General features: G+C 32.3%; 1 protein-coding gene across 1 annotated transcript in view; it reads left to right on the top strand.

The window, feature by feature from the left end:
• Window positions 1-756: 756 nt before the first annotated feature.
• LOC134727946 (complement C1q-like protein 4) overlaps window positions 757-22869 on the top strand; it is a 76219-nt gene continuing 54106 nt past the window's right edge. The window contains exon 1 of the mRNA XM_063592344.1: window positions 757-805. Coding sequence (XP_063448414.1) covers window positions 757-805 — 49 coding nt within the window. The remainder of the gene's footprint in view (window positions 806-22869) is intronic.

Genomic DNA, 22869 nt, shown 5'->3' on the forward strand with positions numbered 1-22869 from the left:
TCTCTTTCTCTCTGATAGAGCGCAAACGAGAGATAGACAGCAAGGGAGAGATAGCCAGTAAGCGAGAGATAGTGAGTGACAAATGAAAAGTGAGTTGCAGATAGAGGAGATAGTGACTGAGTGACTGATAAAGAGTGAGAGAGAGTAAGAGAGAGAGAGTGAAAGATAGAGTGCGTGAGAGAGAGTGCGTGAGAGATTGAGTGACAGAGAGAGTGACAGATAGAGTGACAGAGAGAGCGATAGAGAGAGAGTGAGAGATATACAGTGAGTGAGTGAACGATAGAGAGGAGATACAGAATGAGTGAGAGATATATAGAGAGAGTAAGTGTGAGGGAGGGAGTTAGAGCAAGAGAATGAGCGAGAGTGGAAGAGAGCGCAAGAATTAGAGAAGGAGTAATAGCAAAAATGTGAAGAGAGAGAGACAGATAAGGAGTGTGTGACAAATGAAAAGTGAGTGGCAGATAGAGAGGAGATTGAGAATGAGTGAGTGATAAAGAGTGAGAGAGAGTAAGAGATAGAGAGTGAAAGATAGAATGCGTGAGAGTGGGAGATAGAGAGTGTGACAGAGAGAGAGACAGGAGATTAAGAATGAGTGAAAGATAGAGAGAGCAAGCGGGAGAGAGAGAGAGATAGCGCGAGTGAGTGAGAGATAGATAGATAGAGTAAGTGTGAGGGAGGGAGTTAGAGAGAAAATGTGGGAGTGACAGAGTGAGCGCAAGAGTGAGAGGGTATGAGAGAGGGAGTTAGAGCAAGAGAATGAGAGAAGGAGTTATAGCAGACAGTGTAGGAGGGTATGAGAGAGAGGGTTAGAGCGATACTCTGAGATAGTGAGCGATTTAGAGTGACCGAGACTGTATGTAAGTGAGCGAGGGACCGAGGGACTGCCACTGTAAATGAGCGGGAATGTGAAAGAGCAAGAGCGAAAATATGGGAGAGCAAGACGAAGAATTTGAGAGAGCAAGAGTGATAATGTGAGAGAGCAAGATCGAGAATGTAAACGGGTATATAGCAGTTTAAACCAACCACATCGTTTTGTGTACGATTTGAAAATATTTCTCAGAGTGCAAAAAATTATATTGGAAAAATATAACAACAAATGTATAAATAATGAACAATAATAACAAATGGCAAACAACGAGAACCATGTACTGTATAACAGGCCATCGTTTTCGGACGGGCAACTACAGAACAATGTAATGTAATCAATGTTTGAAAAACGTAAACCAGCTCCGAACGTGAGATGTTCAGTTATGAAACATGTGGTAAAACCAACTACGGCATGTGATTTCATTTATCTATGGCATGTGAAGTCCATTTATGAAATATGTGATAACATTCCCTACGGCATGTGAAGTTCAGATATGAAACATGTTGTGAAACCACTTACGGCATGTGAAGTTCGGTTATGAAACATTTGGTAAAACCCCCTTCGTTATGTGAATTCAGGTATGAAACATGTGGTAACCCCCTACGTCGTAAAGTTCAGGTATGAAATATGTGGTAACCCCCTTCGTTATTTGAAGTTCAAGTATGGAACATGTGGTAAAACCTCAACAGAATCAGGTAATATATTTTATTTCATGGTTTTTGTCGAAGTCTACTTAACGGATAAATATTAATTTTAAGCCCCAAACTTTCTTCTTCTTCAAATATTGTTCATGCTACCCTTTAAAGTATGTTTCAGTTCGACATACGTTTCTATAACACTACTAAATTGATATTTCCATCTTTATCGATTTGAGAATCGTATGGTTGATTGCATTTTCAACATATCTTTTAAGAAGTCAGCACTTCTGTGTTGACTTTAGTTATCATTGATATCCTCATATCTATAAATGAACTGTTTTAAACAAAACTAAGGCTTTTCTACCTCAGGAATAGATTGCCTTAGCTATATGTGGTAAAACTTTTAAGAATTTTTGGTCTTCCATGCTCTTCAACTTCGTACTCTATTTTGGACTTTTAATTAAACATATTTTAATTCGAGCGTCACTGATGAGTCTTTTGTAGACAAAACGCGCGTCTGGCGTAAATATAAAATTTTAAAGTGGTATCTATGATGAGTTCATTTACATCTTTAGCCAAATTGGGCAATCAGTTGGACTTAATTGATTGTTTTCATTTCAATTTGACTTACCAATTATACATGTTATTCATAACAAAAACTATCAGAGCTATACGCAGATAGAATATAGAATGCATATGTAAAAAGTAACATATATTCACTCAGGTAGCAATGTCTGAATAATCTACAAAGTAGTTGACATCAGCACCCGTTAATTACTTCTGAATAATATGTTGAATGTGCTGCATCGTTTACAAAGACAGGTAATTAACAAATTGCTAACATTTTCTTTTATCCATTTATTGGATCATAGACAATGTAAATATAACCTTGGGTATATCACGATATCAATGTCTGTATTTTGACATAGTTTACCTTATATGAATGATATCTCTTAATATTATGAAATTGCTTGATCGTTTGATATGCCGCATATTGTTTAGATTTTGGTGTAGTGATATTTCATAGCACGGTAAAATTTCGAGTAAGTAAATGTTGTATTTCAACTTATTTGACATAAAAAAAGACGACTAATGCTAAAACGTGAAAAAAAAACTTTCACCGAAACCTTTTTGGTTTCACTATAATATGTATTGATGGTGCTTCACTTGGACTCGTTTTAAATTACATACACATCCATTAAAGTGGCTTGAAAATAAAACATACTTTAGAAATGAGAACGTTATTCTGATTTTTAGATTTTGTTATAGGGATTAATTAACATATCTCAATTCATAACGAACCCAATAATTTCACTTTTACTAATTTTCGTGGATTTTGTGTGTACAAAAAAAATTAAATGTTTGATGAATGACAAATTTTCTCTAAGGTTGTATGCAGAACTCGTCAAAACCTCGAAATTAAATATTATGAACTGCAGCGTACGAATAATTATTTATGGTTATATCAGTGGTCCACTAAAATTTGTACCCACAAAAATAAAATTGCGAATTTTAGAAAAAAAATATATATGAATCATTTAGAACCAAAGCATTATTTTAGCTGATAATATCATTCGGATACCAATACTTAACCAGGAATGTTAAAAAATAAAACAAGCATTTTTCATTTCTTTACGGAGGCATGAATTCAAATTAAACAACAGTCCTAGTTGCCCACTCATATAACCACAAAAATTATTCTTCAGCTGCAGTTAATGATATGGTAAATTAGAATTACATTAATTCTAGGTATCAGCTGTTTGCATTTATAATTACTGTCTCTTCAAAACGTTCTTCAATGAATGCATAAAACTCAAATCACTGCTAAAAGTGTAAATGGATTTGGTTTCTATGCCTCATGATGTAATAAATGGAATACATGTTGTCTTTGAAGAAGTTTAATGTGGAGACATACGTCCTACGCAGAAAACATCTTCACATGGATTGCATTCTTGTGGCTTGTATATAAGACGACTAAACATTCAATTGTATGTGATCGGATTTCCGCCTTGACATAATTGCTTTTCGCAGACTATTATTATAAAGCTTGTATTAATCCCTTTTACATTTTGCCGGTGCGAGTGCTGACTTAAAGCGGCATTAGTCTGCTCTTTTTCTCTCTTAAACTACAAGGGTGTCTTTTGCGTACATAAGGTATTACATTCTCTTAACACAGGTCAACCATTTATCGTTCCGGACTATCATCGTTTCCGGGGACCATATTTGCAAATGATGTCAAGGGAGAACCGAGCATTCAGGACCTCAAATTCTATCCGGAACGATGACCAAACCAGGAACCATTGTGTTTGTAGTCCGATGAGCTTATTACTATGTCATGTAAACACATAATATGCTGGAGTCGATTTCGCAAAAAAACTTACGACTAGGAGTTGTCTTAAGTCATGAACAAATCAGTATGAGTATACTTACGATCAATCTAAGTCTTTAGTTTTTTGTGTGAAATTGACTCCAAGATCCGCCGACCCTCGCAGAGCACCTTACAACTCTCCCCTTGGTTGTCTGGTGGGGTTCGTCATGCTTACATCTTTATTTAATGTTGTCTTCTTGATACTGTAAATCTGTCAGTAGTTTTTTTTTTGTCACATGTTATACATTATGAGTTTGAATATTCCTTTGTTATATTCCACCGCTATTTAGTACATTATTTGTATATTTTATTCTGTTCAATGCCATTGTTTTGTCGGTTGGAAACTAAACTAAAGTCTGGCATACACAATGTTTATTATGGTTTGTATGATTTCATTTACGTGAATTTACTTACATATATAAACTGAAAAATAAAAGAATATGTGTTCTTTTCCGTCATTACTTTTAGTCAATCTTCTTCTTATCGACTTATAATTGATGAAATATTGATATTCATATCGCCAATGCATTCTTATGTCCCTTTGACATCCTTTGTTTTTAATTTGTCTTTTGACAATTTTATTAAGGCTGTCCTTTTTGAATTCTCGCGGAGTTCAGTATTTTCCCGATTTTAATTTTTGGAATACATCTGATATAAAATATAAGGAAATTATCGTCATTCTCGCAAAAAATGAACGATTTGACTTTTAATAAAATGAAGGTTTTACAGTAAGCACTTTGTACAAAGTGCGGGATATAAAGACAATAGGAAGTGTTTTTTCGTTTAGTCCGTAGTCAATTTATACTGTTTCCAAACGGTTGATTGTTTAAAATTCAACACGGAATTCATGTGAACAGAAGAGTTCTGCATTGGTGAAAATCAATTATACTGTCATCTTTGTTTGCTTTCCTCTTTAGTCTCTTCTATTTAACGTATTTACACATGATGTAATCCGTTCTAAATCTTTCATATCAAGGTCGTCTTTTATGGTTTTGCTATGGGTGTTGGTATTTCGTTGGGCAAATACTTCAAAATTATGATAAAACTTTCACGAGGTTTAAAGTTAAGGTCTATGAGACAAGTTCTTAATCGAATGACAAAATCAAAAGCTCAAAATCATAACAACTTATATACCTTCTTCAACAACATGGAACTGTCTAAATAATATGTCAAACCCAAAATCACACCGGGCATAATAAAGGCCCGTACATCCTATACAGAGGCGACTCAGACATATATAATAACATTGCTAAAATGTCGTAAATGTTTGTATAATATACTATATTACTGTAAAGCAATATTACATTTCCCCTAGAACGTAACCAAAAGTTAGCGTGCAATAAATTCTAATATTGCACTAGTGCAATAAATCTTTAAAATTCATGACGTCATCATCGTTTAAATCTTAGTTTAAACCATTTTTACTTTCAAAATATTATATTGCTATACAATAAAAGGGTTATCGCATGAATATTGGGGAATATATTCCCTCGTAGAATATATATTATAATATATATTTATATAATATAAAATTCTACTCGGGACAATATTCCCAAATATTCGTGCAATAACCCTATAGTATTATACAACTAAAATTAAAAAGTAATGTTTGTCATACAATCAGTACACACCATTAGTTTGGAATGTTGTATTGCATTAATTGCATTACGCAATTTCAGATTGTGTACAGCATTCATGACATTTCCAAGAGAGGAATTTTGTTTACATTGTTTTGTCCGCTGGATCCCAATTATTGTCAAATAAACCAATTATGTCTAAGTGGTTGCTCACCCAGTTTTGTCAATATGGCGGAACTATTAACAACTGTCTTACAGGTGGTAGGTTAAGCGTTCAACCAACCAATTCGAGGAATAGAGGACGAGGTTGTAGTATCGACAATAGGAACATATTTGTCGTCGTCTGTGAATGAAATTTTCACATACCAGGAATGTAATTCTGTACGCCTAACACACGTTTCGTCTACACATTGGGGCTTGAATAAAATAGTTAAAAACGCTAAATAAATTTCGAATTGAAGAGCACTGATATAAGTATTTAATAAAGGTCAACAAATTCATGACGGCGTCCATAAAATGTTTGCATAGAACTTAACCAAGTGAAACTGCTGGTTCGGTAGCTTCATTGAAAGTACGTTTAACTTAATTACATTGTCATTAGTTACCTGACATTAATACTTGATTTTAATCAGTAAAATTGTATTTCTTATGTTTATATTGATAGAAAAAGTTAAAGTTTTTAAAAAATTGACACTCTTGATGATCATTGTGTAGTTTCCGATTCTTCTATCTATTGTTTATTATCGCTAACGACATTTTTATTTGCTTTTTTCTGACTGATAATTTGTATTCTCAGCACAGTAGAGTGATACGAAAAATTATCGCTAGAAACTAAGGACACACGTGCTGTTGTCATTGAAATTAACAAAATCGCCATAGGTAAAACAGCAATAAACAGATTATCATTGGTAATTTCAACTCGATTGCTTTTCTCACTTTCGCTCTACCTGTTCAAGCGAACAAATCAATCTCTTTAAATTGATCAAATATTACCTATAATTATATGATTTCACAAATGAAGAATGAACAATAATGAAAAAGGAAAGAGATCAATATGCCGAAAGTTTAAGACAAAAATTAAGGATGGATAAAATAATAAGATTTCAAAGAGAAAAACAATTTAAACCCATAAGTAATAAATAAGTTGCATGAAAATCAATGTTTATTTTGATGAAGACCATGCAATCTAGACTCTCAAGGACAAAGACAAAATTCAGAGGGATTAACTAAGAACAGTGTACTTGAAATAAAGATCTTACATAACTGCTATTGATATAACTAGGTAGATAAAAGATTACATAATTAAACTAGACAGTAATATTTATGACTTCAACTATTCTTGTAACTGGTTTTGTTTTTTACGTCTTGTTTACCAATTAAACAAAACAGATGCCAAAATTAAACAGAACACCGAACGTGTAATTTATTTCCTGAATGTTATAACTGATAAAAACATATAACGGTAAATTAAGTTTTGATTTTATATATGTTTTTTACGTTAAGCAATGCTAATAGTATATATTAATCATGCAAATTTATATGAAGAACAATTTGGCAGGTTGTAACGAATGTACTACCATACTGTTTGTACTGGCATTTAAAAGGAACAAGTCTATGCCAAAGAATTTAAACCATTTTAAATGAATATCAATTTATAAATTTGATTTTTTTTTTTATCAATTTGACTTTTCGGCTAACCGAAATTGGTTGAAGTCGTCCACATACTTTGTCCACAACATGACGTCGAATTTCCAGATGTGTCAAATATCTAATGAATTATAAAAGGTATGGTTATACGTAACGCTAAATACTATCAGCTTTTACTTACATAATTGGGTTCAATTGTCGCCAACAACTTAACTATACACCAAGTCATAAAAAATGATAGCACCTCATTATTTCAGTGGATTTTTCAATTGTTTCATCATTTCGTATTATTTATTGACAACAAAATAGGCGTTAACTAATAGTGTTATATTGAACTATATTCTCGAGAATATAAGTTTTCTAATTAGTTTGGTAAATGAGTTTTGTTGTGCATTTTTGCCCTTTGTTTAGGTTTTCCACAGTTGTTTGTCGGATTGTTATATTTTATGTAGCGGAGTTTAATAAGACTGTTATTAAAGTGAGAGGGTTAGCGCTATAGAACTAGGTTTAATCCACCATTTTCTACATTTGAAAATGCCTGTACCAAGTCTGGAATATGACAGTTCTTGTTCATTCGTTTCTGATGCGTTTTCTTATTTGATTTTGCCACGTGATTATGGACTTTCCAAATTGGTTTTCCTCTGAGTTCAGTATTTTTGTGATTTTACTTTTTTCTTTTGGCTATAATGGTGTAATGCTACCATTATTGAGTTTACCCATAGGTATGTCTAATACTTTTTCATAATAAACCTGCAGTAGTAGAGGGGCATTATGTTATTTGGTCTCTGCGTCCGTTTGTTCGTTAGTCCGTTTGTCCATTCGTCCGTCCATTCGTTCGTCCGTCTGTCCCACTTCAGGTTAAAGATTTTGATCAAGGTAGATTTTGATGAAGTTGAAGTCCAATCAGTTGAAACTTGGTGCCCTATGATATTTTGTATAAATTATCAATGATTTTTTTTTATACAGGATATATTTTTTACAAGAATTTAGTAGGCATCAAATCAATCATTCTGAAGATGTATATACCCAAAGTCGAATAATGAACTTTATGTGTCGTTCCCCTGTACTCAAAAAGATTTAACACAATCGAAATGTAATACAAAAAAGATTTTTTTTACATTTGGTGCTGTATTTAGTATACGATATCTATGTATCGGTTACAAAGAAACACTTTCTTATAGAGTATGAATCACCTACGATACATCTGGCTGATCATAATTAGTTTGACTACAGATATTTGTTTATTTATCAAATATAAATTTTCTATTCAAATTCACTCATGAGATATATTTAACATCAGCTGAAGGCAATAAATTGCCTGTTAAATTGTTTAATTGACACTTCAAACAGATGAATCACTCTAAAGAAATGTATAGCTTTCACTGGACAGTTTGTTTGTTGAATGGGTGACTAATCTACCACTGGGTCGGTGCTTCTGCGGATGGACTGTTAGCCCAAATGGTATCACCAGCCAACTAACAAGTATGCAAATACGAATTTTGTATAATTGTTTTTTTGTTAAAATTTACACAAATGTATTTTTACCAAGGAATATATATCCCTCGCGCAAAGGTCTGATTATCTGCTTAAATTTGTTTATCCCTTTTTTTTGTTATTCAAAACAGAAAGTCCCTTATCAAATATAACTATTTAAACATCTCACGTGTTAAATTGTAGGATTGACTGATACATATTTATTTGTATTTGTTTGTAAGACTGCTACATAAAATTCCATGTGTGTACAAATAATACTGTGGATTCATTTATGTTCGTGGGAATCATTTTGCGTGAATTAAGGAAAACTTAAATGTTCGTGGATAAATATTTTCGTGGTTTTGCCGGAGTCTGCATACAAGGCTATAGAAGACTTGCTATTCACTGAACATTTATTTTCGTGCTTCCCCTGTACCAACGACATCCACAAAAATTGATATCCAATGAATAATAATGAATCAACAGTAGGTTAAATGACAAGTTTTCTTTCCAGAAAGGTTAATAAAATCTTCTTTCCTTTTTCCAATTTTATGGATTATTCTTTGTACTTGTGTCGTGCTATTTCAGAATGTCTAATGTATTCGAAAGATCATATGATCTAAATGATAAAGTTTAGGGACAATTATGATAAACATTTTGAACATATTTTCTTCTGTTGTACGAATATACCTCTGTCCCAGGTTAGGGGGAGGGTTGGGATCCCGCTAACATGTTTAATCCCGCCACATTATTGATGTATGTGCTTGTCCCAAGTCAGGAGCCTGTAATTCAGTGGTTATTTTTTGACATATATATATTACAGTTAATTGCTATTAATAAGTATTGCAATATGCATTTTGTTTTAGTGAATTATCAGTATTTAGTTTTAATATAATCTTAAAGCAATCCTAATTCTAGCTCACTTTTAAATTATAGTTTTTCATAGTTATCAAAAGTACCAGGATTCATGTGTGACGTCATGCTGTTTCAAAATTTTATAAATTCAAATGTAGCATAACGTTTGCCTTTTCGCCATCGTATGTGACGTCATTTTTTTAATTGCGTTAACGCCTGGACTGATTCTGGTGTGTCTATGCTGTATTGAACTTGGCATCATGAATTCGGGTTTAGTTTTCTGTAATAAGTTAATACTTTAGTTTCATTATGAATATATCTTTCACATTCATTTGTTAAAATTTACTGTTTGCAATCTATATAACTTTTGATCTTCAGTGCTGTACAACTTTGTACTTTTTTCACTTTCGATCTTGTATATCTGGGCGTTATGTATTCGGGTTTAGTTTTCTGTTATTAGTTTTTACTTCAATTTCATTATGTATATCTCTTTCATATTCATTTGTTAAAATTTACTGTTTGCAATAGTGTGAATTGTTTTATATAATATGAATGTTCTTATCCTGGGCATACAAACAATGCCGTATTTGGCAAAACCTTTTCAACTTTTGATCTTCAGTGCTGTACAATTTTGTATTTTTTTCGTCACTGGTGAGTCTCGTGTGGACTAGACGCGTTTTTGGCGTATTGAATTTTAAACCTGATGCTTTTTGTTATCTATTAATCATGCTTTTCTTTGTCTAATATGTTCTGCTTTTTATTTGTATTGTAGTCCTGTATTTTTTTGTTTTCATTTCAATGTTATATTTAACTGTGCCATTAAAGTGCGAGGTTTGGCATGCCTTAAAACCAGGTTCAACCCACCACTTTTATTCCCCTTTAAAAGTGTCCTGTACCAAGTCAGGAAGATGGCCATTGTTATAATATTGTTCGTTTCTGTTTTCTCTTATTTTTGAGATAAGACGTGGCACGGTACTTGTCTATCCCATATTCATGTATTTGGTTTTGATGTTATATTTGTTATTCTCGTGGTGTATTGTCTGTTGCTTGGTCCGTTTCTGTGTGCTGTTGCGTTTCGGTGTTGTGTCGTTGTTCTCCTCTTATATTTAATGCGTTTCCCTCAGTTTTGGTTTGTTGCCCCGATTTTGTTTTTTGTCCATGGATTTATGAGTTTTGAACAGCGGTATACTACTGTTGCCTTTATTTATCGTTGGTTTATGTGTCACATATTTGTCTTTTGTTCATTTTTAACATAAATAAGGCCGTTAGTTTTTCTCGTTTGAATTGTTTTACTTTGTTTTATCGGGGCCTTTTATATCTAACTATGATGTATGGGCTTTGCTCATTGTTGAAGTCCGTATGGTGACCTATAGTTGTTAATGTTCGTGTCATTTTGGTCTTTTGTGGAGAGTTGTCTAATGGGCAATCATACCACATCTTCTTTTTTATATTGTTAGAATGTCACACCCTTGCAAACAATAATATTCTTTACATTTATTCATGATAATTATGTAAAATGGTCTGTACATTTGTAGTGAAAAATGTGTTCGTTATATTTGCTATCATGCGATGATGCAATATATAAGACATATTAAGTTGCATCATTCAAACCGATATGTTTTCGTATGTATCAGTTTTCACACAATGAGTGTATTCTTCTAAACATGGATATGTAGCTATAATGTACATAAAGAGTCGACTGTAATTAAAAACAATAACCGTTGTCGATAGCAATGACAATGTAAACAAAAATTAAAGGAATTAACAAAAACTGGATTAGCCCATTTATAAGAATTTATTGTCCTTGAATAAATCTCAATTATTCGAAAATTTATGGCAAATAAATCAAGACGATTCAAAATGTATCGCATTCGTGGATAATTATTCCGTTTTTAAAAATAAATATCATAAGATCCTCATAACTCTAAGCATAAATATACAAAATGTTGGTGCATATTTCAATATAAAGTTAATCAAATTATTTCCCACTAAACATCCAAATAGTATGTAAAATGCAGCTCATTGAGTGCTTTCTTCATCAGATCAAGAAAAAATATTTTTATCCATCCGTTTCATGGTTTTAGCGTTCAAATTATTAAATTATGAATGAAGTAGTACAGGGTGTAACACTGTTATACTTTTTAAATACTCTCTCATGATTAAAGTTATGCGATTAATGTATGCACTTTCTTTTTTGGCAACGAAACCTGGAATGGGAGAAGAAATTGTTCACATTTATTAATGTTTTCTCACAGAAACTATCAAAACAAGAGGGTTGACCTTAATGAAATGTCTGATTGACAATTGACGATGAATATGTTCGAATCGCACTCCTCTCCTCTTTCCCACTAATGTGAACTACCGATTAAGACTCCTCACCGGGTTTTACTTCTGACAAGTGGAACACAGCAGGTACCACATGTGAATTAAAATCTGTTAATATTTCCGGAGCACCGGATATCTTATAGATATAGGAAGATGTGGTGTGAGTGCCAATGAGACAACTCTCCATCCAAATAACAATTTAAAAAGTAAACCATTATAGGTTAAAGTACGGCCTTCAACACGGAGCCTTGGCTCACACCGAACAACAAGCTATAAAGGGCCCCAAAATTACTATTGTAAAACCATTCAAACGGGAAAACCAACGGTCTAATCTATATAAACAAAACGAGAAACGAGAAACACGTATATATTACATAAACAAACGACAACTACTGTACATCAGATTACTGACTTAGGACAGGTGCAAACATTTGTTATGTTTGGTAGGGCTATGTTGTGTTTTGTAAACTATTGTTTGTTTTTTGGTCCATTGTTTTTATTCATGGCGTTGCTAGTTTATTTCGAGTTATAAGTGAGGTTTAATGTCTCTTGTATGTTCATGTATATTGCATTGAAGATGAAGCAAAATGTATAAAAGACAATTGCATTTATGGAATATTCTTTAAAAAAATAATTTTGCAAAGTACACAAGATAATTCTTAATGCAAATCATGTAAAAATGTTAATACATACTTAAATACAATGCGAATCAAATAATGTTCGCCTTTATAACAAATTCTTAATAAATATTCAGTGAAATGAGTGCTATTTTAATCAAATCAAGAAAGTGTATGTTATCCATTTTTCGTCTTGGTACTTATCATATGGTACAAAAATAATTCCAAAAAATTAATTCGTGTTGGCCCCAGGTGACTTTTAAAATTTATATATCATTGAAAAAGCTCCAAATTATCTCCCTTTGGTGCAAAAATGCCATTTTTTGGCATTTAAATTGAAATATCTTTTTTAACTCATCGGTGACCTATATTTTTTTTATTGTTGTTTACGAATAAGCTGTACATAAACTAAACAATTGTAAAATTTTAGCGATTTCTGTAATTTAGTTCTTTTTTTATTTCGATATTACCGCTTTTTCTCTTATTAGTTCAACAGAAAAAAAGGACATTAACAAAAATGTATGCTTCTTTCAAAGGCAGATTGTAAGCGTGAATGAACGGTGACCTCCCTTTTTTATTTCATTTTTCTATTAAGTATAAGAAAAAGTTCATTTATAGAAAAATATAGAGAAATCCTATATTAAATGAAAAATGTTATTTAGACCCGCGAGCCCCCTTTAATTATTAATGTATAAAATTGAGAATGGAAATGGGTAATGTGTCAAAGAGACCATAGAAAAAAACAACAGTAGAAGGTCACCAACAAGTCTTCAATGTAGCGAGAAATTTCCGCACCCGGATGCGTCCTTCAGCTGGCCCCTAAACAAATATATACTAGTTCAGTGATAATGAACGCCATACTAATTTCCAAATTGTACACAAGAAACTAAAATTAAAATAAATATGAATGAATTAGATAAGGGAGTATACATTTGTATGATTTTCATATAATTATGTTATGATAGAAGCTATGAAATGTATGTATGCACTAACTTTGGCAATACAATTATATGGAATGTGCGTAGAAACTGTTCACATTTCACATGGGTTATCTTTTTTACATTTATTATATGCAAGGGATATTAAAGATTTAAAGATGTTAATAATCCTACAGTTGTCCTCTCGATTACCTTGTTTTTATGTCTTGTGGTCGATACCACTGCTGGTTAAGTTTCTATTCCTAACGGTATCACCAGCCAAGAAGTCAGCACTTTTGTGTTGACACGAATTATTTGAAAAACTAAGGCTTTTCTATCTCAGAAATGGATTACCTTACCTGTTTTTGGCAAAACTTTTAGAATTTTTTAATTTCAATGCTCTTCAACTTGGTACTTTATTTTGCCTTTTTAACATTTTATGATCCCAGCGTCACTCACGAGTTTTTTTTTTTTTTTTTTTTTTTTTTTTATCTTAGACGAAACGCGCTTCTGGTGCAAATATAAAATTGCAATACTGTAATCTAAGACGAATTTCTTGTCATCTTTTTGACATTTTCCCCCATCTAACTTTAGTTTGGTAAATATTTGTGAAAATTGCAAAACTGCTTTATATTAACATTTGGGAAATATCATAACACTTCGAATTAATCAACTAGTGATTCGTTGGAACAAGGAAATCGCGAATTTAAATGTTTACCCAATTACAACTAATGTTATATATGTTGATATATGCTGACTTTAGCAAAACAGCATAAAGCAAATATCCATGACTCTGTAAAGGTGATACTACGAAATTGATGAATCCACAGTGCCATGTTCCTTTTATTCTACAAAAGGACAATACCTGTCCCTTTTAAGGTAATGATTCTATAATAATTATATGTTAAAAATTTGAGGAATGATAGCAATTTTTGGAACCAAATTATAACAGATAATCCGAGAACTAACAGAAACATTTTAAGGCACAATAACCAAACATCGCCAGTGTCAACAAGCTGCTAAAACAAGAGGAGGCAATAGATGAAAGCATCTAAAAAGGAAATGCAGCGACTAACAAATTTATGCCAGGTTCCTAGCCTGGTCCCTCTTACAAACAATCTCATAAGTTTTTTTCTTTATTGGCTTTATGCATAAAATGAAATTTCATTGTTACAGAAAAAACAAATGGTTTGGGTACCCATACCCATACCCATGACTCAAAATCAGTACAAACACAGCAAAAAAAACAACAAAAAACAAAAACTTAAAAAGCAAGCAAAAGCGCTTTTATTGCTGTTCTACACATCAATATCACAGGGAGGCTTTATAAATACATTTTGGATAAAAAAAAAATTAAAGTAAGAAGTGGTTTGATTAATGTGAATGTTGCTGTAAAATAACATTAAACCATTAATCAACGAAAATATGAACTCACAAACTGGTATTGTTTTTCATAACTATTCATGAATATTTGCTTTACATCGTCTAATATTGCTGACTGTTAACATTACACTTATTTGAATGTCAGATAATATTTATTATGGTATCAATGATAGTGTATCATGTTGTTACTGATAAAAAGGTAGATCTGTCAACCCGTCTTTCTTTACCTGAAATAGTTGAGAAGCTTGACAATTTTCCAGTTTTAGCAGAAATATATGGATGACATTTTAAAGCTAAATACAGTGCATATTTCTATTCTACCATATTTCTAATAGCACTTCGAATGATACGTCGTCAATAAATTCAACTACCGAAAGCACAGAAGTTTTAGCAATAAAAAAAAAAACAAAAAAAGATAGTAAATTGAATGAGTAACGGAAACTGACACCATCTTCTGAGATGTTCAAATGTCTGAAATGTTAAAACAATTTTGTAACAAGAAAACGGGGTTCCCTACTTCTAAATAATTTTTTTTTTGTGAATGGATATTTATTTGAGACCCAACTTGACAACTGAGTTCAAAATATTTTACACCGATTGGGAAAACATATCCGGTTAACATACATTTGTTGTTAATGTCTGTGTTATTTTGGTCTCTTGTGGTCAGTTGTCTCATTGGCAATCATATCACATCTTTTTTTTTTTATATTAGGCAAATAGCATGAACTCAAGCTTGGCAAGCTTGAATGCGTCTCTGTTATACATACGAGGGGCAGTTTCGACCATTTAGAAAATGGGTGTTGTGTTCCCTACCGAGGATAAAAGGGTGAGGGGCGTTCCAATCACATGTCCCCATTAAAATGAATTCATCGCCCAAAAAGAAAGGTTCTAACCCCAGGATCCGCCACTGCATGCACCATCCGTCGTGCAAATAAATACCAAATTAGATTGTCTTAATCGGGAGTAGGACACAATTGGTGTTATTAGAAATGAGAGAACTAAGACGAATATTCTTGCGTCTCGCGAAGATTGTGAAAATATGTCGCTATCAAAGTTTGAAAATGGAAAAGGAATCTGCAGATGAATGAAGAAGAAAAGACGAAAAAAGAAGCAAACAGAATCATTTAGCCACATGATACTAATCAAATTTTAAATCATGTTACGAAGTTAAATTTAAATGTATAAACATCAAAAAGTATCATTCTGCAAGGGCAAAGTTAAACCCAATACATTCCCTCAGAAAAAATTATAACACATGGACCATTGTATACGCCGCTTTTAGCTATTAAAACACACCTAGGCGTCATGATAATAACCTTAGAATTTAACAAGTTAGAAATCAAAATGTAGAATGCAATTTCATTTATATCAATGCAATTAATCATGTCAAACAAGACTTTAATATTGAATTGAAAGCAAAATTGCATCGATTGTATCTTTGCTGTATGTTTGTAAACAACACGTGTCTTATTAAACGGTAGTAAACTATTTTAAAACAGATCACCCTTCGTGCAAGTTGTTTCCTATAAACTATTCCTGTCAAATTGAGAAAAAACAAATGTTTGTAAAGATATGTTTGATCTGTTATTTTTTTTTTTGAAATTATGTAAGTTTATTGTTAAGTTAATGGTTGAGTTCATTGACTCCGTTTCTGTTATCAAAATAGATTATATAAGTTCAAAAAGAATGTAAATTATATATTGTTCCTTTCCAGACAGAGTTCGTCGATTTGATTTGTTCCTTCAATGTTTATGTCCAAGTAAAACGTCTGTACTATCTATAGTTTACCCTATACCATAAATCTCATTTGTTATAATTAGCATCTTTAAAATTTGTATAAGCCCCGGGGAGGCATGCTTTGTCAATAAGTGCATCCGGCACAGTACAGTTGATACCGTTAATGTACATATTTTAAACAAGTGGTCTTTTTCTCTAAAAAGTTTAAGACAAATAAAAGCAGCAATTGCAGCAGAAAAAAATCCTGACATCCTGCTTTTGAAAATAAGAAATAAAAAAAAAACACGTGTTTTACTTACAGATAATATTAAAGACTACGTGAAATAGAAACAAACTAAAGTTTTTAAGATGTACAAGTATACGAACTGCATTCATGGAATTTTTCTTTTACAACAAAAACATTTCAAACGTACCAAAAAATAACAATTCTAAATATAAGGTTATACAAATTTAGGTTCACTTTAAATCCCAAACTAATAAAACTATGTTTGCTTCCGTATCAAAATATTATGTAAAATACAGTATTATGAGCGATTCATTAATCAAATCAAGAAAGCATCTTTATTATAATCCTGGTACTTTTGATAACTATATCCATTCATTTTGTAGAATTTAGCAGACAAATAAATATGAATAGTTGTCTCTTTGACATATTCCCAATTTCCGTTCAAAATATTATGAGCTACGATCTAAAGAATAGCATCTTCTAAAAATGAAACCTTGATAAAAAACTATTAAACAAGTTAAAAAAAACAAACTTTAAACTTTTATTGAATGAAAAACCAAATCATTTCCTGAAAAGTAGTACATGTACATGTGAGACAAACAATGATTGGTGTCATATTAAAATCTTGTTTTGAATGTTTTTGATAATCACATTTTCAAGCAATAACATATTATTCAGTACAATACGATAAATGCTAATTGAAGCCGTATTTTGAATATACGATTCGTTGAATTATAGAGAAATAGGATGAATAGAATAATCAAAGTATAAATTACATTCCCTTCAACTTATGTTACGTTTAAAACTACAATATAATATACGTGAGATTATATAATTCTTTGGGAATATAATATTTAATAGTTCATGATCAGTATTTATGAAATATACTTCATTGGACATATTCTAAAGAGTAACAGATGTATGAGATTATCTTAACTTGATGTAAATAAACTCATCATAGATACCAGGACTAAATTTAGTATATACACCAGACGCACGTTTCGTCTACAAAAGACTCATCAGTGACGCTTGAATCCAAAAAAAGTTAAGAAGGCCAAATAAAGTACACGTTCTTTCTAGTGCAGAACTTTTTATCAACTTATAAAAACACCCTATCAAATTGTCACAATGGGAATAGGACATTTCATACAAGACATAATATATTCAGGTATCTCATGATCTTAAAACAGCATATATTTGTTACTTAGGACGTAAAAGTTTATTAAGGATACTTCGAATATTTTTTTTTCAGCAAACCATTGTTTTCAAAAAGGAAAAAAAGTCACAGTTGAAAGAAAAAGAAAAGAATTAAAACGATTTCTGAAATCATATTCAGACAGATAAGCAGAAGTAATTTAAATCCTGTTATCAGATACCATATAAAAAGTGCTATGTAAATACCAAAACGAAAGTGATGTTGACAACAACGGGGAAAGTATAGATAATTGTTTAGCAATTCGACATATTATAAATAAAAAAAACCACTTAATTCATTTTGTTATTATTTAAACAAACTATAAACACCAAGGATTCAGTGGCTAATCTATGAAATTCAAATGGCGAATGAAATTTCATAAAAATGAAATTTGCAATAAATTTTGTAAAACAAGACATACATAATATGTTATTAATAGCAGCATTGCAAAGATTGCCTCTTTGTTTTTGTGCACAAACATCATGTGTTCTTGTAAGAGGATGGTAAACTATTATTATATCACCTCACGTGCAAGATGTTTTCAATAAGTTAAAATTAAACAAAAGTGTTTCATAAATTTGGAAAAAAAATTCGGGTTTATATTTCAAATTTTTATTTTGGTAGAGTTCATTGACTTTGCATACATAAACAAAATACCTTATGCAAGTTATTCAAGAATGCATAGTAAATATTGTTTTCACAACAGAAATAGTTCAACCAGTGAAGATGTGCCTTCAATTTTTATGTTCAACTTGCGTGCTTTTGTCTATAGTTTTAGCTATCGTTTAGGTCCTTTTTATTTTTACTAGCTATATATAGTTTGTATGAAGTTAAAAATATATGAGTATTTTGGCCTCGATCATCGGTGACGAGACATCAATATCCGGACTTATTAGTCAAAGAGTCATATCTGATGTATGTATATTTAATGACATTGTATATTTTATCTCATTTTCTCAGAATCTTTTTTGAAAATCATTAAAGGGACACTAGATGTAAAATTCAAATTCCTCGATTTGACTCAAATTCTCATATTTGATCTAAAACCATGTTTAACATTTTTCGACATTACAAAAAGTATAAGGTGAACAATGTACGGGGCATGGGCTCGATACTATGTAGCTTCGTTTTGTGTGTACTGTAGTCTTAGGGCCAACTCATTTACTATCGAATTGATTTTCTGAAGAGTTCAGATGGTCTTAAGCGATATAAACATAAATATAGATATGAACAGGAACGAACCCGTGCAGTTATTTTTTTTCTGGGTCTGTTCACTTTTATATCAAAGATTCAAAATATATGTGAATCGTCTTTTTTACCTGTAAAGGATTATTCATCTTTGTTACTGTAAACATTCTTTTTCTTTAAACAATGTATCACTCTGTATGGTTCAATCTCTAGGTAAGGCGTTAAATTGAAGTTCACATTAATACGGATTCTATAAGTTCGTATCATTCACTTGCACGTATAATTCAGTATCAGTGTTATCAAAATTGAACCTTACTGGCTGCTTGAAGCGAATCGTTATTTCACGATTTCACTTTCATAAATGATTGAACAAAAAAAAAATCATAATTTAGACTTTTTATATATCTAATAGGTAGTGCTCCTTTATATACATTATTCAACTTATCTGACTTGAAGACATGATAGTTTATCTGAGTTTGAAATGGAGAAACCGGTCCATTCACGAAACACACATAGCAAATAGTTATCAAAAGTACCAGGATTATAATTTAATACGCCAGACGCGCGTTTCGTCTACATAAGACTCATCAGTGACGCTCAGATCGAAATAGTTAAAAAGCCAAATAAATACAAAGTTGAAGAGCATTGAGGATCCAAAATTCCAAAAAGTTGTGCCAAATACGGCTAAGGTAATCTACTCCTTGGGTAAGAAAATCCTTAGTTTTTCGAAAAATTCAAAGTTTTGTAAACAAAAAATTTATAAAAAATGACCATATAATTGATATTCATGTCAACACCGAAGTGCTGACTACTGGGCTGGTGATACCCTCGGGGACGAAACGTCCACCAGCAGTGGCATCGACCCAGTGGTGTAAATAGTTATCAAAAGTACCAGGATTATAATTTAATACGCCAGACGCGCGTTTCGTCTACATAAGACTCATCAGTGACGCTCAGATCGAAATAGTTAAAAAGCCAAATAAATACAAAGTTGAAGAGCATTGAGGATCCAAAATTCCAAAAAGTTGTGCCAAATACGGCTAAGGCAATCTACTCCTGGGGTAAGAAAATCCTTAGTTTTTCGAAAAATTCAAAGTTTTGTAAACAGAAAATTTATAAAAAATGACCATATAATTGATATTCATGTCAACACCGAAGTGCTGACTACTGGGCTGGTGATACCCTCGGGGACGAAACGTCCATCAGCAGTGGCATCGACCCAGTGGTGTAAATAGTTATCAAAAGTACCAGGATTATAATTTAATACGCCAGACGCGCGTTTCGTCTACATAAGACTCATCAGTGACGCTCAGATCGAAATAGTTAAAAAGCCAAATAAATACAAAGTTGAAGAGCATTGAGGATCCAAAATTCCAAAAAGTTGTGCCAAATACGGCTAAGGTAATCTACTCCTGGGGTAAGAAAATCCTTAGTTTTTCGAAAAATTCAAAGTTTTGTAAACAGAAAATTTATAAAAAATGACCATATAATTGATATTCATGTCAACACCGAAGTGCTGACTACTGGGCTGGTGATACCCTCGGGGACAAAACGTCCACCAGCAGTGGCACCGACCCAGTGGTGTAAATAGTTATCAAAAGTACCAGGATTATAATTTAATACGCCAGACGCGCGTTTCGTCTACATAAGACTCATCAGTGACGCTCAGATCGAAATAGTTAAAAAGCCAAATAAATACAAAGTTGGAGAGCATTGAGGATCCAAAATTCCAAAAAGTTGTGCCAAATACGGCTAAGGTAATCTACTCCTGGGGTAAGAAAATCCTTAGTTTTTCGAAAAATTCAAAGTTTTGTAAACAGAAAATTTATAAAAAATGACCATATAATTGATATTCATGTCAACACCGAAGTGCTGACTACTGGGCTGGTGATACCCTCGGGGACGAAACGTCCACCAGCAGTGGCACCGACCCAGTGGTGTAAATAGTTATCAAAAGTACCAGGATTATAATTTAATACGCCAGACGCGCGTTTCGTCTACATAAGACTCATCAGTGACGCTCAGATCGAAATAGTTAAAAAGCCAAATAAATACAAAGTTGGAGAGCATTGAGGATCCAAAATTCCAAAAAGTTGTGCCAAATACGGCTAAGGTAATCTACTCCTGGGGTAAGAAAATCCTTAGTTTTTCGAAAAATTCAAACTTTTGTAAACAGAAAATTTATAAAAAATGACCATATAATTGATATTCATGTCAACACCGAAGTGCTGACTACTGGGCTGGTGATACCCTCGGGGACGAAACGTCCACCAGCAGTGGCATCGACCCAGTGGTGTAAATAGTTATCAAAAGTACCAGGATTATAATTTAATACGCCAGACGCGCGTTTCGTCTACATAAGACTCATCAGTGACGCTCAGATAATAGAAAATGATGGAGAAAATACGAACCCTTTTGAATTAAAGGCACCTTCAAGTTTTCTAACTTGTAAAGGAAAACCCGAAAAAAATCATCTAACCTAAAAAAAAAAAGGTATGTCACAATCGATCTCAGTTCACCAGCCCTAGTTTTTGGTGGGGTTCGTGTTGTTTATTCTTTGGTTTTCAATGTTGTTTCTTGTGTGCTATTGTCTGTCTGTTTGTCTTTTTCATTTATAGACATGGCGTTGTTTTTTGGGTTTTAGATTTATGAGTTTGACTGTCTCTTTGGTATCTTTCGTCCCTTAATATGATATAAGTAAGATTATTTAGTTCTCTACAAATACGATTATCTAATTGTTGATTAGTTATGAAAGATACTTCATTGGACAATATTTCAAAGAGTAACGGGTTTATGCGATTATCTTAATTATATGTAACACGTACTACAGTGCAGAAATTTATATAAAACTGTAAAAAAAACCCACTGCAAACAATATTTTGAAGTGAACAAGTTTGTTATCAAGAATGTAAAGACTTCTAACCATAATTAGAATTTTTTGAGGAATGACTGCAATACTTTTCTGTCTATGACAACATATCAAAAATAGATTTTACACTGACTAACCTGCATACCAGATTATTTAAAAGAGTGCACCACCTTTTGAAGGTTGTTTCGATTAAGCAGAAACTTTATTAAAGTCGTTCTTAATAATCAAATGATCTATTCCATTTTAAGGAATAAATAATGAAAATAACGTTGATGACATCACGTTCACAAGACATTATCATATCAATGAGCTGATAGTAAAAAATACTTCCAGCCAATCATAAAACGTCGTACATTCTAAATGAATCCATCAGATAATAACCCACGGAAGAATGGTCAAAATATTGCATCTTTTACTATGAGTTACCGTACATTTGCATTGCTTAAACTCATATACTGCGAACTTTATCATTTTTGATGGAACTCTTCCAGGTTGAAGATGTTTATAAAGTTGAACATACATAAGAGTAACATTTTAAATTACCTATATAATATACACCAAACGTTCATGTTCAATTTCTTTAATTCTTACAATATCTAAAGATGATGTTCATTAATTTTACCAACTGACACGTTACTTTTTATCTTCTGGACAAGATACTTAAATGGAGCAAGGATGAGTAAGTTCAAATTAAAACTTAAAACGAATAAAAATACAAATGTTTTCTCAATAACAACAGCAGTTTGATTTGAACTACAATGTTACTTTCTTCTATTTTGACATATTGTTATGTAATCAACTGTACATGTATTACATTGATTTATTGTTGGTGTTTTAACGCCTGTTTCGTGGCAGCCCAGCTTTTATTAGAGGAGGAAGCCGGAGTGCCTGGCGAAAACCACCGATCTTAGATAGGAAAACTGACAATCATAGTCAATCAAGATTGGAGTCAAATGCAACCGCACGAGCGTGGTTCAAACTCATTA

This window comes from Mytilus trossulus, chromosome 8 (assembly GCF_036588685.1).
Source record: "Mytilus trossulus isolate FHL-02 chromosome 8, PNRI_Mtr1.1.1.hap1, whole genome shotgun sequence".
NCBI lineage: Eukaryota > Metazoa > Mollusca > Bivalvia > Mytilida > Mytilidae > Mytilus > Mytilus trossulus.